The sequence below is a fragment of the Euprymna scolopes genome, chromosome 39 (genome assembly GCF_053919585.1).
Source record: "Euprymna scolopes isolate OS-2025 chromosome 39, ASM5391958v1, whole genome shotgun sequence".
In the NCBI taxonomy this organism is placed as follows: Eukaryota; Metazoa; Mollusca; class Cephalopoda; order Sepiida; family Sepiolidae; genus Euprymna; species Euprymna scolopes.
This window is the reverse complement of record NC_136520.1, coordinates 58,119,701-58,138,950: the sequence shown is the minus strand read 5'-3', so window position 1 is coordinate 58,138,950 and position 19,250 is coordinate 58,119,701. Positions and strand designations below refer to the sequence as shown.

General features: G+C 33.9%; 1 protein-coding gene across 3 annotated transcripts in view; it reads left to right on the top strand.

Moving 5' to 3' along the window:
- LOC145263789 (spectrin beta chain-like) overlaps positions 1–3,172 on the top strand; it is a 532,547-nt gene extending 529,375 nt beyond the window's left edge. For all 3 annotated transcript variants that reach the window (XM_080120846.1, XM_080120847.1, XM_080120845.1), the window contains one exon: positions 2,498–3,172. In XM_080120846.1, coding sequence (XP_079976972.1) covers positions 2,498–2,707 — 210 coding nt within the window. In that variant the 3' untranslated portion in view covers positions 2,708–3,172. The remainder of the gene's footprint in view (positions 1–2,497) is intronic.
- Positions 3,173–19,250: the final 16,078 nt, after the last annotated feature.

Sequence of the window (19,250 nt, the reverse complement as noted above, 5' to 3'; positions counted from 1 at the left end):
CCATCAATGAAATGTTGCATCCCTCTGCTCCAGCTAACTACAAGCCCTTGTGCCCCCTTGACGGAAATTCACCTGACAAACCAGACAAGCGGTAAAATCCCATCCCTACAAAGTAGAAATCCCTAAATGTAAGAAAGCCTTCTAATAGTTTCTTCTTTAGGACTGCTAGACTTTGGAATTCTCTTCCAGGTTACTTCTTCCCTGACTGTACTGACATGCAGAAGTTCAAGTGTAATGTAAACAGACATCTTGCTGCTCAACTCCCTACATAGTATCCCTGCAACTTATGTCCCAGATAGTAGCCCCCTACATCAAAGTGGCGCTGTTCCTTGTTTAGGGTGAAGAAAATACAAAAAACAAAAAAAAAAAAACTCAGCAAGATAGGTTTGTCCGATTGTTGGATATTGACGATAGAAAGAGAATTGCGTTCCTGACTTCCTTATTTCTCCACATTATACTGAGAGATGAAAAGAGGTTTGTAGTGTCTGTTCTCAGCAGTGTCTTTTTCAGAATTGCTTTATAAAAGACTAGTGAGGGATACCCGGCATTGCCCGGGTGTTTGGAGGTGTGTGTGTAAACTCCGGGGGTGGGGGGTTAAAAAAAAAAAGTAAGTATAAGGATCGAACCCGAACCGTTGAGGCAGAGTTGTAAATTAAAGTGTGAAAAAAAAACAAAAACGTGCGACGTTAACCATTGCCCCACCGCGAGATGCTTACGGAAACACGTTTGAATTTATTTAATTACTTGGATTTGGCAGGTGCCCGTTTTAATGAGTTAATGAGGTCAAGTTTGACTGCGGGATGGTATTTCATGTACTGCGGAATGCTTTTTTTATGTTTATTTTCCCAAGATGTTATAGGAAAAAGACTAACCCACATGCGGCGAGCGACAAATGTTGAATATTTATCTTCCCGAAATCGAGCAAATTAAATAGACAGGCGAGTTTCATTAACTGTGAGAAATTACGATTTATATGTGATATAAAAAGTTTTAAAAAGTTGTGAACTGACCGACCGCTTCTCTGAAAAAAGCCTTTTGTAGACATACAGAAAAAGCAAACATACATACATACATACATACATTTTCGCTTTTATATATATAGTTGGGAAACTAGTGCTCTAGAGAAGTAATTTGCAAAAATCCCTAGGAAGTCTTGTCAGCATTTCCTGATAGAGGTGCCACAAAGAGAGAAGGCAAAGCTTGGTTGAGTGGACCTCCTAGAACTGCACAGGACCAACAGCATACCACAGTAAACCTGGAAAAAGCTGCTTCAAAAATGGCTTAGGCTCTGTTCATTTTGGTGCCGATGAAAAAAAAAAAATGGTCGCGTGGCTAAAGAATAAATTTATTTTTTTAGTATACTGTGATTAACATAGTAAGGTTATTTAATTTGCATATTATTTTGCAAAAGAATATATTGTGAATTAACTATTTGTTCTTGTTTTTTATTCAATGATTTTTTTTTTTTAAATTATTACACATAGGAACTCCATTCTCTTTCTATCATCAGTGCCAATGATCAAATCAACCTATCTTGCCATCTTATGATCTTGTGTTACTAAGTCCTTAAGTTCCTATGTGTCATGGCTATTTCCTATATGGATATTTTTTATATCATGGATATATAATATATTTTTGAGGATGCGATCCATTTCAACATTTTTATTTTTCATATAAGGAAATGACCCCCCCCTTTCTTTTTGTTTTGTCAGATGGTTGAAAATAACACTCGCATCATCAATATGTCACAATCTTCTCTTAATACTAGCTACATTGTTTTTATCCAAGGATCTTTTTTAATTTTTATTACACATAGTTCTATTTGTGGATATTTTAATATCATGGATAGATAGTCAGTAGGGCTGTGACAACAGAATATTCTTTTGACTCTCAAGTATATATCCGACACAGCCAATCAACCGAGAACCACATCAGTCTATATAAAAACATAAGATATTAACAGATATATACTCAAGAGTCAAAACAATGAAAAGAATATGCTGTTGTCACATCCTTAATGATCAGTAATTGGGGCTAAAAAATTATTTTCATGCTAATATATTTGGAGTGCGATCCATTTCTACCTTTTTTTCTTTGTACTGTTTTTATATGAAGAATTGAAAATTTTTTTTTTTTTTTTTTTTTTTTTTTTTTTTTACCGTTTTCTTACGAGGAATTAAAATCTTTTCATTTTTTTTTTTTTCTTTTTACTGTTTTCATATGAAGAATTGAAATTTTTCCTATTTTTTTTAATTTTTTTTACCGTTTTCTTACGAGGAATTAAAATCTTTTCATTTTTGTTTTCTTTTTACTGTTTTCGTATGAAGAATTGAAATCTTTCCCTTTTTTATTTATTTATTTTTTTAAATTTAAAAAAAAAAAAATTTTTTACTGTTTTCATATTGAGGGAATGAAATCGTTCCATTTTTTTTTTTTTTACTGTTTTTATATGAAGAAATGAAATCTTTTACATTTTTTTTTTTTTTTTTTTAATCAGATGGCTGGAAATAACACCCGCATCACCAGCATGCCACAATCTTCTCTGAATACGAGTTATACTGATCTTGTTCCCCGGCATTCCTCTTCAGAAGCTCCCAGTAATCGGCATTCGATGTCCCATTCCCAAATTACCCAGGACGATGATGGTCACAAGGAGAAAAAGAAAAAAGGATTTTCGTCGTTCTTTAAGAGAATAAACAAGAAATAATTTCTATTGGTTGGGGATATTTTAGGTTTCTCCCTCCCTCCACTATTCCTCCTCCTCCACTAACAAAGAAGACAGTTGCTTCCCTCCCCACCTACCAGTATTATCTGCTTAAATTCACTCCCCCTATAAAACAATAAAAATGGCACACAGAGTAATATAATGATAAAATTACTTTTTCTATGAAAAAAAAAAAACTCTTTGAAAGAAAATGATTAATTTTTAATTTGTTAAATATTTTATGTTTAATTTTTGTTCCTATATTATTTAAAAGAAGAGAAAACTTCCACCAACCGATTGTAGGAAAAAGTTCATCTATAACAGTAGTTGAAAAACTTGCAATAAAAATAAAAACTCACTGCAATCAAAGTTAAAAACATTAATTTTTAAAAAAAAAAGTAAAGAAAAAAACATTTAAAATTTTTTGTACTTAATAATTTTTTTCATTTTTTTTTTTTTTTTTCTTGACAGCAAATTTTAATTATGAAGTAAAAATGAAATTTAAAAAATTTGTTTACAAAACAAAAAAAAACACACACACATAGAAGAGGTACTTGCCAATTGTTAGCATGAACAATGAAAACCGGTCCACTGTAACTAAATAGTAGAAAGTGGAATTTGTAAATTTATAAATTTTTTTTATTTATCAAATTGTAGATTCCTTTCCTAAATATTATCTTAAAAAATAATTCGATTATTACAGTATCATTCTGTTTTGGGTTTTATGCTGACTGATGCCTCAAAAAAATGTCTCCATTCTAATAATTTTCTTAACAAGACTAAGTATTTAAAAAAAAAACACAAAAACGTGGAGCTAAATAAAATATATTCATGCCAATAACATAGTGGAGGAAAATAATGAGAAAAAATAAAAAAAATAGTCTAGTCTAAATCAAATAAAGATGTTAGGCAGATTGCTATTTGGGTCTGACTTTGAAAATCTGACTGATTTAATTCTATAGATAAGATTTAAAAAATTGGTGCGTATGTAGAATTATACTTATTTTAGAAAAAAACAAAACTACATAAATATCTTTATGGTGCATGTACTCGTCACCAAACGAAGATGTTATATTCCAAAAATCATGTAAATTGCAGTATTTCTAAAATATTATTCAAGAAAATCACATTTTACGATTTTTAGCGTTTAAGTATTTTTGGCAGCCATTGATGATCTCTTACTTACAGAGAAATAGATAAATTTTGTTAATCAAATCGAGTTGTCCGCCCTTGAATTTAAATGCATTGTAAAAAAGATGTTGTGTACTGCCTGTCCCATACAGCTTATCATAAAATTTGATTTTCTTTTAAAAAAAAAAGAAAAAAAAAAAAAAAAACTACTCGATGAATTTAGATAATTTTTTGAATATGACATCTTCGCTCCGTGATGGATACATAATCATAAAGATTTTACTGTATTTTTTTATTTTTAAATTACTGTAATTCTAAAGAATAACAACAAAAAATTTGAATGTAAATTTAAAATATATTATTTTTTTTTTTATTGTGACGAGTTTTGCCCATACTATATTTCAACATGTGAAATTTTTTTCTATTCAATTTTTAATATTAATTGTTGCTGAAAAAAAAAAATTAAACTAAAACTGGTTTGATACTAATACATGCAAAATTTAAATTGAGAAACATTTGAATTTATTTTATTTTTTTAAAAAATTCATTTAAAACAGATTAATGGAGAGTGTATTTTTAACATCGTTTTTATATACAAATAACAATAAAAAATGTATGATTTTTTTTTATTTGCTTTTGTGAAACTAATTTTTGAAACTATGTAATATTGAACATAAGTAAATTACCATAAATATACACAAATACAATCTTAAATAATTTATTTAAAAAGGTAAATGATAAAATGTAAAAATTGTGAGAACTTAAAATAAGGTAAAAAAATATATATTTTTTTTTATAAATTACAGAAGTTTGAATTGCATAATTGTATTGAATAATTAAATTTTAAGTTTTTACTAAAATACAAAATGACCTTTTTTGTTTGTTTGTTTGTTTTTTTTTGTGTGTTGCCATCACCTGATACAAAAAAAAAATGGCTGAAACCTCTAAGCTGCACTCCAATACATTTGTTACAAAACAAAAAGAAATCTGGATGAACTCTTGTTAAGAAAAATAGAAATTATCAAATTTATTCAGAAATTTCTTTTGATGCATTAAAAATGTTTGTTTTTGTTTTTTTTTTTCAAGGGAAATAACTTAATTTTTCTACTGAAAATTATCTCCCTTTTACAATATACAGACCTTTCTATGTAAAACTAAGATAAAGATCTAACGATATAAATAACAATATTGAAAAAGAAAAATGTTGCCTTTTGTTGTTGTTGTTGTTGTTGTTTTTGTTGTTTATATTTAAGTTCCACTTCACAACCCAGCTTTAAAAAAAATATATATATATATATATATTTTATTTTTTTTATTAAATTTAATATTTCTGCTTGGAGAATCTTTTCAATCTACCATGACATAATTTCATAAAAAATAAGGGTCCAACTTTCATATCCTGTCCACTACCAGTTGACACATAAATTTTATTAATCAAAGAGGCTCTCCTGTTGGTTCACAGTAATATCTTTTATCTTAACAAATACTAAAGCTGAAATTACAAACAGCATTGTATAAATACAAATATTTGAATTTTGTTTTTGTTTTGCAGGCTTGCTATTGCTTGAGGGTAAAGTCCAGAATAGTTAACACTCAACGTGTTTAAGCAACAAAAAAGAAAAAAAAAATTGCATTGGAGTGAAATTTTTTACCTGACCAACCAAGTTTTAACGTTCATGACACTTCATACTTTTTTTCTTTAAAATCTATCCTTTCTTTTTTTTTTTTTTTTTTTTTTTTTTACATAGGCGTCACCACTTATCAAGGCTGATAGGCCACTCAAGGATAAGGGTTAAAGAGTGTACAGTAGTCAAAAGGACAATATAGTAATTGATAGTAATGGAAGTTCAGTAAATTTGTTAACCTAAGTGGAACGGCTCATCAAAAACTTGTTCACGTTGGACTTGAAGACAACCATATTATAGACAGCTGGAAAGCAGGAAAACTGAAGACAATTCCACAGGCGTGCAGTTCTAAGAAAGAAGCTTTGATCATGGAATCTATGTTTAGGTTTAGGCACAGATAAAGAGTGGGGAAAATTATTGATAATGTTTTCAGCTAGTCTAGTGTTTCTTGTGAAAGTTTGGCGAGGGGGGACCATAGATTAAAGCTGAGTCGAACACTTTCCATGAAAATAACGATAAAGCAGAGACAAACTCGCAACATCTCTTCTGTGAGATAGAGGTTGCAGTGAAGAGAAAAGGACATCTCCCACCAGGCCACGAAGTCTATTTTGAACCCTATCAAGGCAGGACAAGTCTTTTCTAGCAGCTCCTGCCCAGATGTGGCAACAGTATTCCATCCTTGGACGTATCTGGCTCTTATATAGATAGAGAATTGCATCAGCAGTGAGATATCTACTGGATCGATAGAAGGATCCCACCATTCTTCCAGCGGCCTTGGCAACAGATTTGATGTACGTGTTCCATTTAAGATCAGGAGTAAAGGTCAAGCCCAGAAGCCTGTCAAAACTTGAGGCCTCCCCAAGACGAGAGCCATTCATTTTAATTGATGCCAGATGGGGATCAGAACGTTGATGATGTAAAGAGAGAAGCTTGGTCTTAAATGCATTAAAGTAACCAGCCACTCCTTTCCCCATTGTACAACGTGATCAAGAACAGAGGAGAGAGAATCGGAGAGAACTTGGTTGTTTACTGTCTTAGATGTGCTACCATAGATGGTAGTGTCATCAGCATAAATGTCTACGAATGATGTAAGGATGTGATTTGGAAGATCATTAATGTAGATCAGGAAAAGAGTTAGGCCCAGGATGGACCCCTGAGGGACTCCAGCATTTATACTGTGAGCTTCTGATTTTTGCCCATCAACTACTACTCTTATGAACCTATCAGAAAGAAATGATTTAATAATTGAGAAGACATTTCCAGCTATACCATAGCTAGAGATCTTATGAAGTAAACCTTTATGCCATACCTTATCAAAGGCCTAAGATATGTCAAGAGCAATTGCCCTAGAAATGTGGCCTCCGTCGAGAGATTTGCTAATCCTATGAGATATAACTGTAGATCTAGCAGAACGGAAACCATATTGTGTCACTAAGGTTATTTTTGCTGAGATGGTTGATTACTTCTGTATTTAACACAGATTCCAGCAACTTACTCATGATGCACAGGAGACTTATTGGCCTGTACTGAGAGGGGGATGAACGATCACCTGAATTCTTAAAATACAGGACATACTGATGAGATTTTCCAGGGTGATGGGAAGCACTTCTCCTTAAGACAATGTTTAAACAGTTTTGTAAGTATGGGTGCTAGTTCTGGTTGAAGTTTTTTGAGTACTATAATTGGAATACCGTCAGGGCCGGTTGCTGTACTGGAATCAAGGTTTTTGATTAGCTTGGCAACATCACATACAGATATTTGTATATCACATAGTGTGTTTTCTGATACAGGAGGAAATATTGGGGGTTGGCGGCCTTGGTCGCAAAGGGTAGAATTGGCTGCAAAGTTCTTGGCGAAGAGTTTGACTTTGTCTGATGCTGACGAGATTAACTCAGGTCCATTGATGATAGTTGGGATAGAGCACACGCTTCTGTTCAGGATTCTGTTTGCAATTTGCCAAAACTGGTGGGAACCAAGCCGCTGCTCAGCTACTTTAGACTTGATGAACTGAGCATACAACTCTCTTGCGTTCTTTATTACTTTCTTACAATGGTTGCTGGCAGTCCTGAAAGCGGCTTTAGTTTCCATACATCTATTACGTTGGAAGCAGTGGAAAAAGTGATTTCTGTGCACAATAGCAGCAGCACATTCTGGAGAAAACCATGGCTGGCTGTTAGGTTTTTGCTGGAACTTTTTCGGGTGTATGAAATTGTCTATACCTACAATTAACCATTCTCTCAGGTCTGATACTATAGACGACATCCTTTTTAAACATGGAACGCAGAGGAAGATCCGATATAAATGTACGGAAACTATCCTAGTCAGCCATAGTGTATCGATATACTGTACGATGGAGAGGTACGTCTGAGGACTTATTACATTTCATTTTTATCTTAATTGATACAACTGAGTGGTCGGAAGATCCAAGAGGAGACAGAACAGAAACTGAACATAGTTCAGGGCAAGTTGTGAGAAAAAGATCTAGGAGACTTGCATACTGGCAGTCATTGTCGGGCTCACGGGTGGGTTCGTGAACAATCTGAGTGAGGTCATAAGCAATGGAGAAATCATGACAGAATCTCCCCTCATCATCGGTCTTGTTTGAGTGGGTCAACCATTCCACATTGTGAACATTGAAGTCTCCACATACGTGAATGTTAGCTGAAGGATATGCTGATGGAACTTGGTCAATTTTCTCAGATATGCTTTTAAAGATAGTAACTCTGCTTCGACATTTTCCTTTTAATGGCGACCAACAAGCGTAAAAGTATGTTGTGGTTGACATTAAAAGTCTAGTGACAGGAGGGCAGATTTTAAAGTGTGTGAAATAAAGTGTATAACATTAAAACTAGGCAGAGAATTTGATTATGATGTGTTTGAAGTTTTAATGACTGTGCTATTGACAAAATGTTGTATCCTTCTGCCTGTTTTTCAAGTATTTCAATGCTGGATGCTCTGATGAACTACCAGCCCTTGTATCTCCTCGACATAAAAATACCCGACAAACTCGACAAGCAGCAAAATCCCACCCCTACACAGATCCCTAGATGTAAGAAAGCCTTCTACTCTAATAGTTTCTTCCCCAGAACTGCTAGACTTTGGAATTCCATTCTGGGTTTCTGCTTCTGGCATGCAGAAGTTCAAGTGTAATGTGAACAGATATCTTGCTGCTCAACTCCCTATATAGTATCCCTGCAAATTATGTCCCTGATAGTAGCCCTCTACACCAAAGTGGCACTGTGCCCTGTTTGGGGTGAAAATGCAAAAAAAAAAAAAAAGAAAGATATTGTGATTAATTTGTTTTTCATTTGTTTGTAATTATAGTGTTTAGTCCAGATTTTTGCTCTACTTAGTTAGAAAGTCGTTTGTTATAAGAGATGTCAAATTTGTAACCATGTTTTAATAAAAAAAATAAATTTAAAAACTTTTCTTCGTGAATACGAGTTATACATTTTTTTTTTTTTAATAGGTAATTCATCTCAAACAAGGCACAGTACGACTTTAACGTAAGGGGCTATTATTGGGAACCAAATTTACAAGAATACTATGTAAGGTGTTTAGCAATAAATATTTCTGTTCGCATTATTCTTGAACTTATGCATGCTGGTACAGTCAAGGAAGCAAGGACCCGAAAGGGAATGCCAAGATGTGACAGTTCCAAGAAAGAAACTAGTAGAATATAAGGTTTTCTGGCATCTAAGGATCTCTACAGTGTAGGGGTGGGATTTTGCTGCTTGTCAGGTTATGTCGAAGGGGGAACAGGTGCTTTGAGTTCATCAGAGCACATTCCATTAAAATACTCGTAAAATAGACACAAAGATACAATATTTCGGCGATGGGACAGAGGTTGAATTTTGGTTGAAGTTATGTTCTTAATCCTGCGATGAATCTCTGCCATATTTTTACGTTTGAGAAAATATCTGCACATTTAACATGTGATTTTACAGTTCACGATGGAAAAAGAAAATAACAATAAATTACTGTTCTTAGATGTGCTGATAACTTGCACAGGTCAGGGGTTTATGTCATCTGTATACCGAAAGCCAACTTTCACTGGACAGTATCTAAACTACAACTGCCACCATCCATATAATGTAAAGAAAGGAATCATCCGTTGCTTACACCACCGAGCAAAAGCAATATGTAGTAACATCAGTGCATATCAAGAGGAGATGGACAGTTTAAGAGAAAACCTCTACCGAAACAACTATCCAAAGAGCATGACATCAGCTCCAAGAAATCTGGACCAAACACAAGAAGACACCATTCAGAAACTCATCACAGTTTGTATACTATATATGAAGGGCTTGTCTGAAAAACTTCAACGAATATGTAATCCATAAGACATCAGGACAGTATTTAGGAGTGATTCAACTCTCTGGAAAAAGTTTGTGAGAGTCAAGCCCCCTACAGAAAATCATGACTAATAACTGTGTATATGAAATACCATGTAAATGCGGAAAACTATACAAAGGTGAGATGTGTCGTCCATTGAAAGTATGGTTAGAAGAACATCTAAAGCCATACTACGTGGAGAGACGGAAAAAATCAGATATAGATGACCATATCTGGAAGGAAAAGTGAAACCATCTACCATTATGGGACGAAGTAAAAATTATAGACAGAGAGGAACAGTGGAGAATAGGACGACTGAAAGAAGCAGCACATATGCTGGGGAATAACCAACTGCCGAGTAGACCTAGTATAGAATTCAATACGATATGGAAACCAGTAATTATAAACAATAGATAACATATCTATATATAATATATAGTAATTTCCCCCACTCTTTATCTGTGCCTAAACCTAAATGTAGATTCCATGAGCAAAGCTTCTTTCTTAGAACTGCACGCCTATGGAATTGTCTTCTGTTTTTCTGCTTTCCAGCTGACTACAATATGGTTGTCTTCAAGTCTAACGTAAACAAGTTTTTGATGAGCCGTTCCATATGTTAACAAATTTACCGAATCTCCATTACTAACGGTTACTATATTGTCCAATTTCTACTGTACACTCTTCAACCCTTATCAAGGCCCAGAGGCCACTCGAGGATAAGTGGTGATGCCTATGTAAAAAAAAAAAATATATATATATACAAGTAATAAGTATAGAGATATACATTAATATATAGCAATAAATAGTGATATCTCTATATCTGTGAAAATGTCTGTGTGTCTTTCTGTGTATGTTTCCCTACCCAATAACTCTGTCAATTTTCAGTCTACAGACTCGAAATTTGATATACAGGGTACTGAGATTTGGGAAAATCTTTGTAATTGGTTTTCGGACAGAAATTTGGCTGTTAAAGAGTCAAAATTCAACAATTTGACCTTTGAGAACTCTACCAAACTCCTCCGCCAATTTTGGGTCTAAACATTTGAAATTTTAGATATAGGTTCCTTGGACATGGATCTAACTTAGTAACTTGATTTGAGCCCAAAACAATAAATGTTAAGGAGTCATAGTTAAAAAAAACTGACCACTGCGGTCTCTACCAAATTACTCAGACAATTTCTGGTCTAAACATTTGAAATTTTACATAAAGAGTATTCAGAGATAGGGCAAGCTTTTTAATTGGTTTACGTCGAAAATTTGAGCCAATAATATATAAATGTATGTATGCATGTTTGCCTAAAACTTTCGACAGAGGCGACGGATTTTCACAAGATCAGTATCGTTTTGAAGCTGGACCCTTCAGACGACAAATACCGGAAAATTGGCTAAAAACATTAATTTCTTCACCTTCAACTGGACCCTTTTCTACAGGGAATGGTCGTTTTTTTTTGCTGATATTGTTGTAAGTCATCCCCTCTTTTCGATTGTCTAGCCTTAATTTAAATCTACGTCACTTCCGGTTTGGTGGTGGTTGTAACAGCAAAGACATCACGTTTTTTGCCCGTTCTTTTCCTCCTTCGCGGTACAGGTTCTAGCCTGCCTTCCTCCTACAACTTTTTTTTTTTTTCTCAGCATACACTTTCAAATATCTGGGCAACGCCGGGCTGAAATACTAGTTTACAACGAGAAATAAAAATAGTTTTAAGGCTCCTAAATTTTGTGCTAGAATTGTCCGCAAGGACCTGTGGCGCAGTGGTTAGAGTACTGGGAAAAATCAGTTGTAAAAGTGATATTCTCCTGAAGGTTGAAGGTTCAATCCTCTGTGAGGGCGACCGAAAAATACATTTGAGAATTACTTAGGACCTCTATCTAGTCATGGCTGATGGAACAAGAGCACGCTATCCCCGTGAAGTAAATAAAAGGTTCCGCTGGAAATTCCGTCCAAATTCCCAGGTTCAACAGACACATTCTCAAGTTTGACAAGATACACCTGAAGAAGGTTGGTTTTATCGAGCAAAACGTGAAAATCACACTCAAGATGAGAATAGGATTCCAATGAATAATACATATAAGCAATCCTCATCTCCAAAATTAAGAAACGTATTTAGTATGACGTACCCGAATTTTTTAGATGAGGATTGGTTGTATGTATTATTCATTGGACTGCTGTTCTCATCTTGAGTGATTTTTCACATTTCGGTCGATGTAAACTCCGGCCTTCTTCAGGTGTATCTTGTCGAACTCAGGAATTTGGACAGAATTTCCAACAGAACCCCTTATTTACTTCACATGGGGTAGCATGCTCTTGTTCTGTCAGCCATGACTAGATAGAGGTCCTAAGTCATTCGCAATTGTATTTTTCAGTCACCCACAATAATAGATAATATATACAGTCATCAGTAAAAATGATTCTCTCTCTCATGTATATATAAATAAATAAGTAATAATAATTGTTAATGAATAGTGATATTTACAACTAGAAATAAAAAATAAAAAAATTAAAAAAAAAATAGGTTTAAGGCTCTAAAATTTTAGAATTGTCCATGAGGACCCGTGGCGCAGTGGTTAGAGTACTTTGAAAAATCAATTGTAAAAGTGGTATCTTCCTAAAGATTGAAGGTTCAATCCTCAGTGTGGCCAACCAAAAAATACAATTGCGAATTACTTAGGACCTCTATCCAGTTATGGCTGACAGAACGAGAGCCTACTACCCCCATAACATAAGATCGTAAGTGAGCGCGCTTCATTGGACTAAGATTCTAACGACATTATCACTAGGGCTAGGACAACAGCATATTCTTTTCATTGTTTTGACTTTTGAGTATGTATCCGTTGAGATCTTATATCCTTTTATAGAGAGTGATGTGGTTCTCGGTTGATTAACCGTGTCAGATATATACTCGAGAGTCAAAGTAATGAAAAGAATATGCTGTTGTCATAGCCCTAGTTATCACATTGCAAATTTATTTATAAAAAAAAAAAAAAAAAATTGGGAACTCGTTTACGCATGCATGTTTAAGATGCAGCGTCGTAGCAAAGGTTTTTACATAACCCTCCCTTCAAATAAAATGACATTTCTACATGAAATAAGTGATCTTTTTTTTTTTTTAATTTGTCGATATTTGTCTGAGAGATCGCTCTTTCTTACGATACCATGTCCATGTTATGATATGGAGGATAAAAGTTTTCATCGGGAGATTTATTTAATAGATAAAAAGATCAGAAATGTTGCGAGAATGTACATTTTTTTTTTTTTTTTTTTTTTTTTTTAATTTGTCGATATTTGTCTGAGAGATCGCTCTTTCTTACGATACCATGTCCATGTTATGATATGGAGGATAAAAGTTTTCATCGGGAGATTTATTTAATAGATAAAAAGATCAGAAATGTTGCGAGAATGTACATTTTTTTTTTTTTTTTTAATTTGTCGATATTTGTCTGAGAGATCGCTCTTTCTTACGATACCATGTCTATGTTATGATATGGAGGACAAAAGTTTTTATCGGGAGATTTATTTAATAGATAAAAAGATCAGAAATGTTGCGAGAATGTACATTTTTTTTTTTTTTTTTTTTTTTTTTTTTACGTGGGGTTCACCACTTATCAAGACCCAAAGGCCACTCAGGAATAAGGGTTATTGCGTGTACAGTAATCAATGAGATAGTATTGTAGTAATCATTAGTACTGGGTGTTTAGATAGAGTATCTTACTTAAGGGGGGGCGGTTTGTCAGGAGTTTGTTTATGTTGGACTTGAAGACATCCAAGTTGTAGTCAGGTGAGAAACAGGCAAGCGAATGGTTGTCCGTATTATCACTCGTCCTAAGAATTCCAAACCATTCAATCTGTTTCGAGGACTTTTCCATCTTATTGCCAAATCTTGAGTTGCTCAGACATCAGAAGATATAAGGTTGCAACAATGCTTACTATCCTTCATCTTCACTTTCTCTGGTGGCTGCCATTGGTGCACTACAGACGACCTGTCAACCAGTCCTCTCTATCCTTCCCTGTCCTCCGCATGTTTGACCACCTTGCTCAATTTCAATCCTGTCCATACTGTGATGCTATCTTCCCATCTCTTCTTTCTTCCTCCTCTGGCTGTTCCCTGGAGCACTGTCTTGGCAAGCCTTTCTCTTCTTGTTACATGGCTGAACCGTTTTAGTTTGTGCTTCCTGATTGTAGCAAGATCTTCATAAGGACCAATGACTTACCGTAACCAGGTTTGAAGTTGGAGAAACATTTCGGTTGTAAATATCTTCCCCAATTTTTTTTTTTTTGCATGGCTTGTTGCACCTTGCTGGTACATTTGAATTATTTTATCGCAGAAAATGTAAGTTAATAAAAAAATATAATAAATAAATGAATAAAAAAATCTGAATATATTTTAATATATTTATTTACAGATAAAGTTTCCATTGGTCAAATATGTCACACAATAAAATCAGTTAACAAGTGCTGTTGCTTTCATCAAGGATTGCATACAATACAAAGTTTAAAATCAGAAGAGATGTTGTTGTCAAAAATTTGTAGATCAAAAGAAGCAAAGGAATAAGGAGAGTAAAAAAAAAAAAGCTGAAAAGTTCAAAATAACTAAAAAGTTTTTTAATTTAAGATGTCTGCCATTGAGGTGTTTCAAAATCATGTAATGAGTTTCATCACGGGACATTGACTGATCGAGAAAAAAAAAAAAATATCCACCCTCCGTCAAACTACTTCCCTAACCCCTCTATTTGATAAAATTAAAAGTAAAACTCTTAAACTTTTTGGCCATGTCAAACGATCAACCACTGGCCTATCAAAATGTTACTTTGAGGCAGAGGAAAGCCAAGGAGAAGATGGAGAGAAAATGTTTTGGATTGGACGTCTCTCAACAGATGGGCGTCCATTAACCAATTTGCTCTGAATAGAAAGGAATGGAAAAAAAGAAAAAAAAAAAAAAAGTCATGTGGGTTTGCAATCTGCACCAAGTGGTAGATGATTCATGATTGCCATTAAAACATCATCTTAGTTAAATCAATTCTTGTTGTGCAATAGTTTGTTTCTGTAGTCCATGCTGAATCAATCGACTAAACAAACACTGATCAACCCCACTACCAGCACTGTATGGATTGGCTGACATGGCATCTCCCCAGATATCTAAAGTGATGCAAGAATCCAAAAATACAAACAGGAAACCGATGAAAAATCATCTCCCTATTTGGCGATGAACAATTAAGAGGCACATTAAAACCAAAAACCATGACCCTGCATGATCACCAAGCTTACCGCATTGACAGATGGAATGATTAGAACAAAGCTATCCAAGAACATCGCCCACATAGAATGGCTCCCCCGAGAAATGACCAAGTGACCCTGAACTGAACAAAAGCAAAGATTGGAAGTACAGCCAGCAATCTCCACAGCTGGGGACAGGAATAACCAACTGCTCTTATGGAAATCCCAGAAAGACGATGGAACAAATCGTTAGCGATTGCAGTGATGGACTTTAATTTTTGATTTCCAACATTAGGATTTTAGCTCATTAAAAACAGGTAAAAGTTACAGAGCATTCATTTAGAATAAGCGCTTTATGTCCAAATGTGGTATTGTGGCGACTAATTCCTATTAACCCCCTCTTGTGCCCCCTTGAATATATACCCCTGAAATGCAGTTTCACTGTTGAGGTCCCGACATGCTGAAAATTTTTCTACTCTAATAGTTTTTCCTAGGATTGCTAGACTTTGGAATTCCCTCCCCCATTTCCAGCTTCCCTGATTATACTAACATGCAGAAGTTTAAATGTAATGTGAACAAACATCTTTCTGCTGAACACAATCCCAAATAGTAGCCCCATACGTTCCAAATGGCAATACGCCTTGCTTTTATTGGAGGGGGGGGGAGAGAAGACCCCCTGAATACTTAGTCTGCATCTTATAACAAAGGTCCATACAAAATTTCAGCTAGATTAGCTTAGTAGTTACAGAGAAAAATAGGAACAGATAGACAGAGAAATATAGATATGATGATAGCAGTCATCTAAAAATTGGGGAGGAGAAAAAAAAAAAAAAAAAAAAAAAAAAGCATCACAGACTTTTTGAGGGGGGGGTAACTTTCTTTTTTTTTTTCTTTTTTTTTTTCAACATCACTTGTTTAAACGCAAGTCACCAAGTTTAGAAAAGAAAAATAAGTTTTTTTTTCTTTTACAAGAAATAGATGTGTTAAAATGGTGTTTAAGGCAAAGGAGAAAAGCATTTGGGGGAGGGTTAATAGATAACCATCTTACTTTCAGCCAATTAAAATTGAAGCTGTCATTAAATTAAAAAAAAAGAGAAAAGTTTTAATGAAATTTTAGATGTTATATTATCTGACCTTATATTCTTAAGTTATTGAACAAAGTTAACTACAAAGTTCAACAAAATATTTTGTAGATATACTTAACACTTTTAATAGGGCATGGGAGGTATTTAAAATGTAAAAAAAGTTTAAGTTTATTATATGTAAAAGAAAAAAAAAGTTTTATTTAGATTTAAAACAAAAAAAAAAAACATTTACAACAGGTTTGGATTAAAAAATATCAAGGTTGTAAAGCATAGCATGAATAGCTTAAAAAAAAAAAAAAAAAAAAAATGGAGGTAAGTCTCTATAGATTTTAGCGGGGAGGGATATTTGTTTTTTAAGGGGGAAGAGAAAGAGTGCTTTTTATGAAGTAGTTAATTTCATGAAAATGGCGTCATATTCAGAAAAATTAAAGTTTAAAAAAAAAAAAAAAGTTCTTTTTCAAATTTGAGGAGGCAATAAACATTGTGGTTGTGAATGAATTGCTCAGACAAAAATATTGTTATGCATGAGTTCAGTGTATATATATATATATATATATATATAACATCTAAAGAAAGATTTTTTTTTTTTTTTGCCTGAAGTGATCTTAGTTATTAATAACTACAGATTGAAACATTATCAGGCCAGTGTAGCAAAGTCTGTACAAATATATATATACTAGCAAATGTATCTGGCGTTACCCAGTATTAAATGTAACGTTAAAAAAAAGGAAAGAAACCGAGATGTGCATGCTAGTATTGTTTTTTCTAAACAGTTCAGTTCTAAGTGAAAAAACAGAAAATACTCGAGCTGAGATCAAAACCAAAACCTAAAGACAGCAAGTCAAGTACGATAACCATTAGACCAGCTTGACGTGATCTTTAAAGAGTGCTTTCAAACTACTTATTCTTAACATAAGTAATCTGAAATATGGACTATTCATGCATGTGCATTCGTAAAACAGTTAGCAAACAGTTAAAAATCCGATGACTCCCACGTACCAATTTTTTAATTTTGACCCCTTAGTAGCCATTTTTTTCTGGATGAAACCAGATTAAAAAGTCTTCCACAAGTCTGAATATCCTATATATCAAATTTCAAGTTTGTTATTTTTTAAATGTAAAATTAAAGTCACAAAAGAAAACTACGTTTGGTTGTACAAACTATTTTGTATAAAAAATTATTTTTTTCTTTTATGCAAAAAAAAAAAAAAATTTAAAAAAAAAAATTTATTTTATACAATTAGTGCTTCAAAACTTGGTAAAATTCAGTTGTAAAAGTTACACTTCTGGAGGTTGAAGGTTCAATCCTCACTGCAGGCGACACTCAAATTACAATTGCTAATTACTAGGGCTAAGACAACAGCATATTCTTTTCATTGTTTTGACTTTCGAGTGTGTATCCTTTTATATAGAGTGATGTGGTTCTCTGTTGATTAACTGTGTCTAATTGTGTCGGATATATACTCGAGAGTCAAAACAATGAAAAGAATATGCTGTTGTCATAGCCCTACTAATTACTTAGGATTTCTACCCAGTTATGGCTGATGGAACAAGAGCATGCTACCCTCGTGGATTAAATAAAGGGTTCCATTTGAAGTTCCATGCAGATTCCCGAGTTTGACGGAAAAATTAACTCAAGATGAGAACAGTAATCTGGAGAATTCAAATTATACAAATAAATTCTCATCTAAAAATCCAGAACCACGTTAAAAAAAAAAAAAAAAAAAAATTATTGATGGTAGTCGTTTTTTTATGTGAGAATAAAAATGCCCAGTGTGCTCAACTACTTTTATGAGACATAGAATATTTATTATATAACTAGCGGGACCTGTGGAAATTCCACAGCAGCATCTTTCATATGCAATATATTGCTACTGGACGTTCTGTGGACGTTCAGCGTGAATGGAGACCTCGTGATATTATTGTAGTCCATTTGTTAAAACTGTGAAAGTATTTATCTAATTAATCTGGTTAATGTAGTATCAGAATATATCTGGTTATAACGGTTTATCTCCAATATCTTTATAGGAGTCCGTGACATATTTCCATTGTATGTGCACCCGGCGTGAACAGAAACCCTACAATATCATTATACCATATTTAGACAAAGGACAAGAAGGTATATTTTAGTTCCACATATGGCCCAAAAGCGACATGACTTTTTTTTTTTTTTTTTACATTGACCCTATTTATTAAAAGTAGGATATGTGATAACATACGACGAACATTAAATTAGCATATCTGTATACTAACAATGTAATGTTCGTTGTATGTTATCCCCTTCTATCCTCTTTTTAATAAATAGGATCTCCTGATCGAATAATTTATAATCTGGAAACCATGACACACATACATACATTAAAAGTATAATGGTATTAATATATAGATTATTATACAGCAAGTTTGATTAAAATGTATATGGGGACAAATCTCCATAAGTGATTGGCTGGATTTGCTCCGGGAAGAAGGGGGGAATGGAGTGGTTTTCTTAAATTAGTTTTATGAAACCACTGTGTGTGTGTGTGTGTGTGTGTGTGTGAAAGAGGATAAACTACACAACACATCATGTCAATGACAAAGGATGACGTGGATGGGGGTACAGAAGATTCCAAGGTTTTTAAGGTTGGATAATTCTTCCACAATGATCTTAAGTTTAAAAAAAATAATATGAAAGATTTTTTTTTAATTTTTATTACATTTTCACCCCAAACAAGGCACATTGCCACTTTGGTGTAGGGGGCTACTGTCAGGGGCAGCAACTACTAGGGCACTATGTTGGGATTTGGGCAGCAAGATGTCAGTTCACGTTACACTTGAACTTCTGCATGTCAGAACAGTTGAGGAAGCAGGGACCTGGAATGGAATTCCAGAGTCTAGTGGTTCTGGGGAAGAAACTACTGGAGTAGAAAGATCTTTTACATCTAGGGATCTCTACTGCGTGGGGGTGGGAATTAATTGCCTGTCGGGTTTGTCATATGCTTCAAATGAGGGAAGACTTTATTCTACTATGCCTTCTTCAAACAAACAGGTAGGTGTGAAAAGCTTGAAACTATCATCATTATCACATTTAGTTTAACGTCCGTTTTATATGCTGACATGTGTTGGACGTTTTTTAGAAACTGACTTCAAAACTAACTTATCTCTGCCAGGTCTTAAGT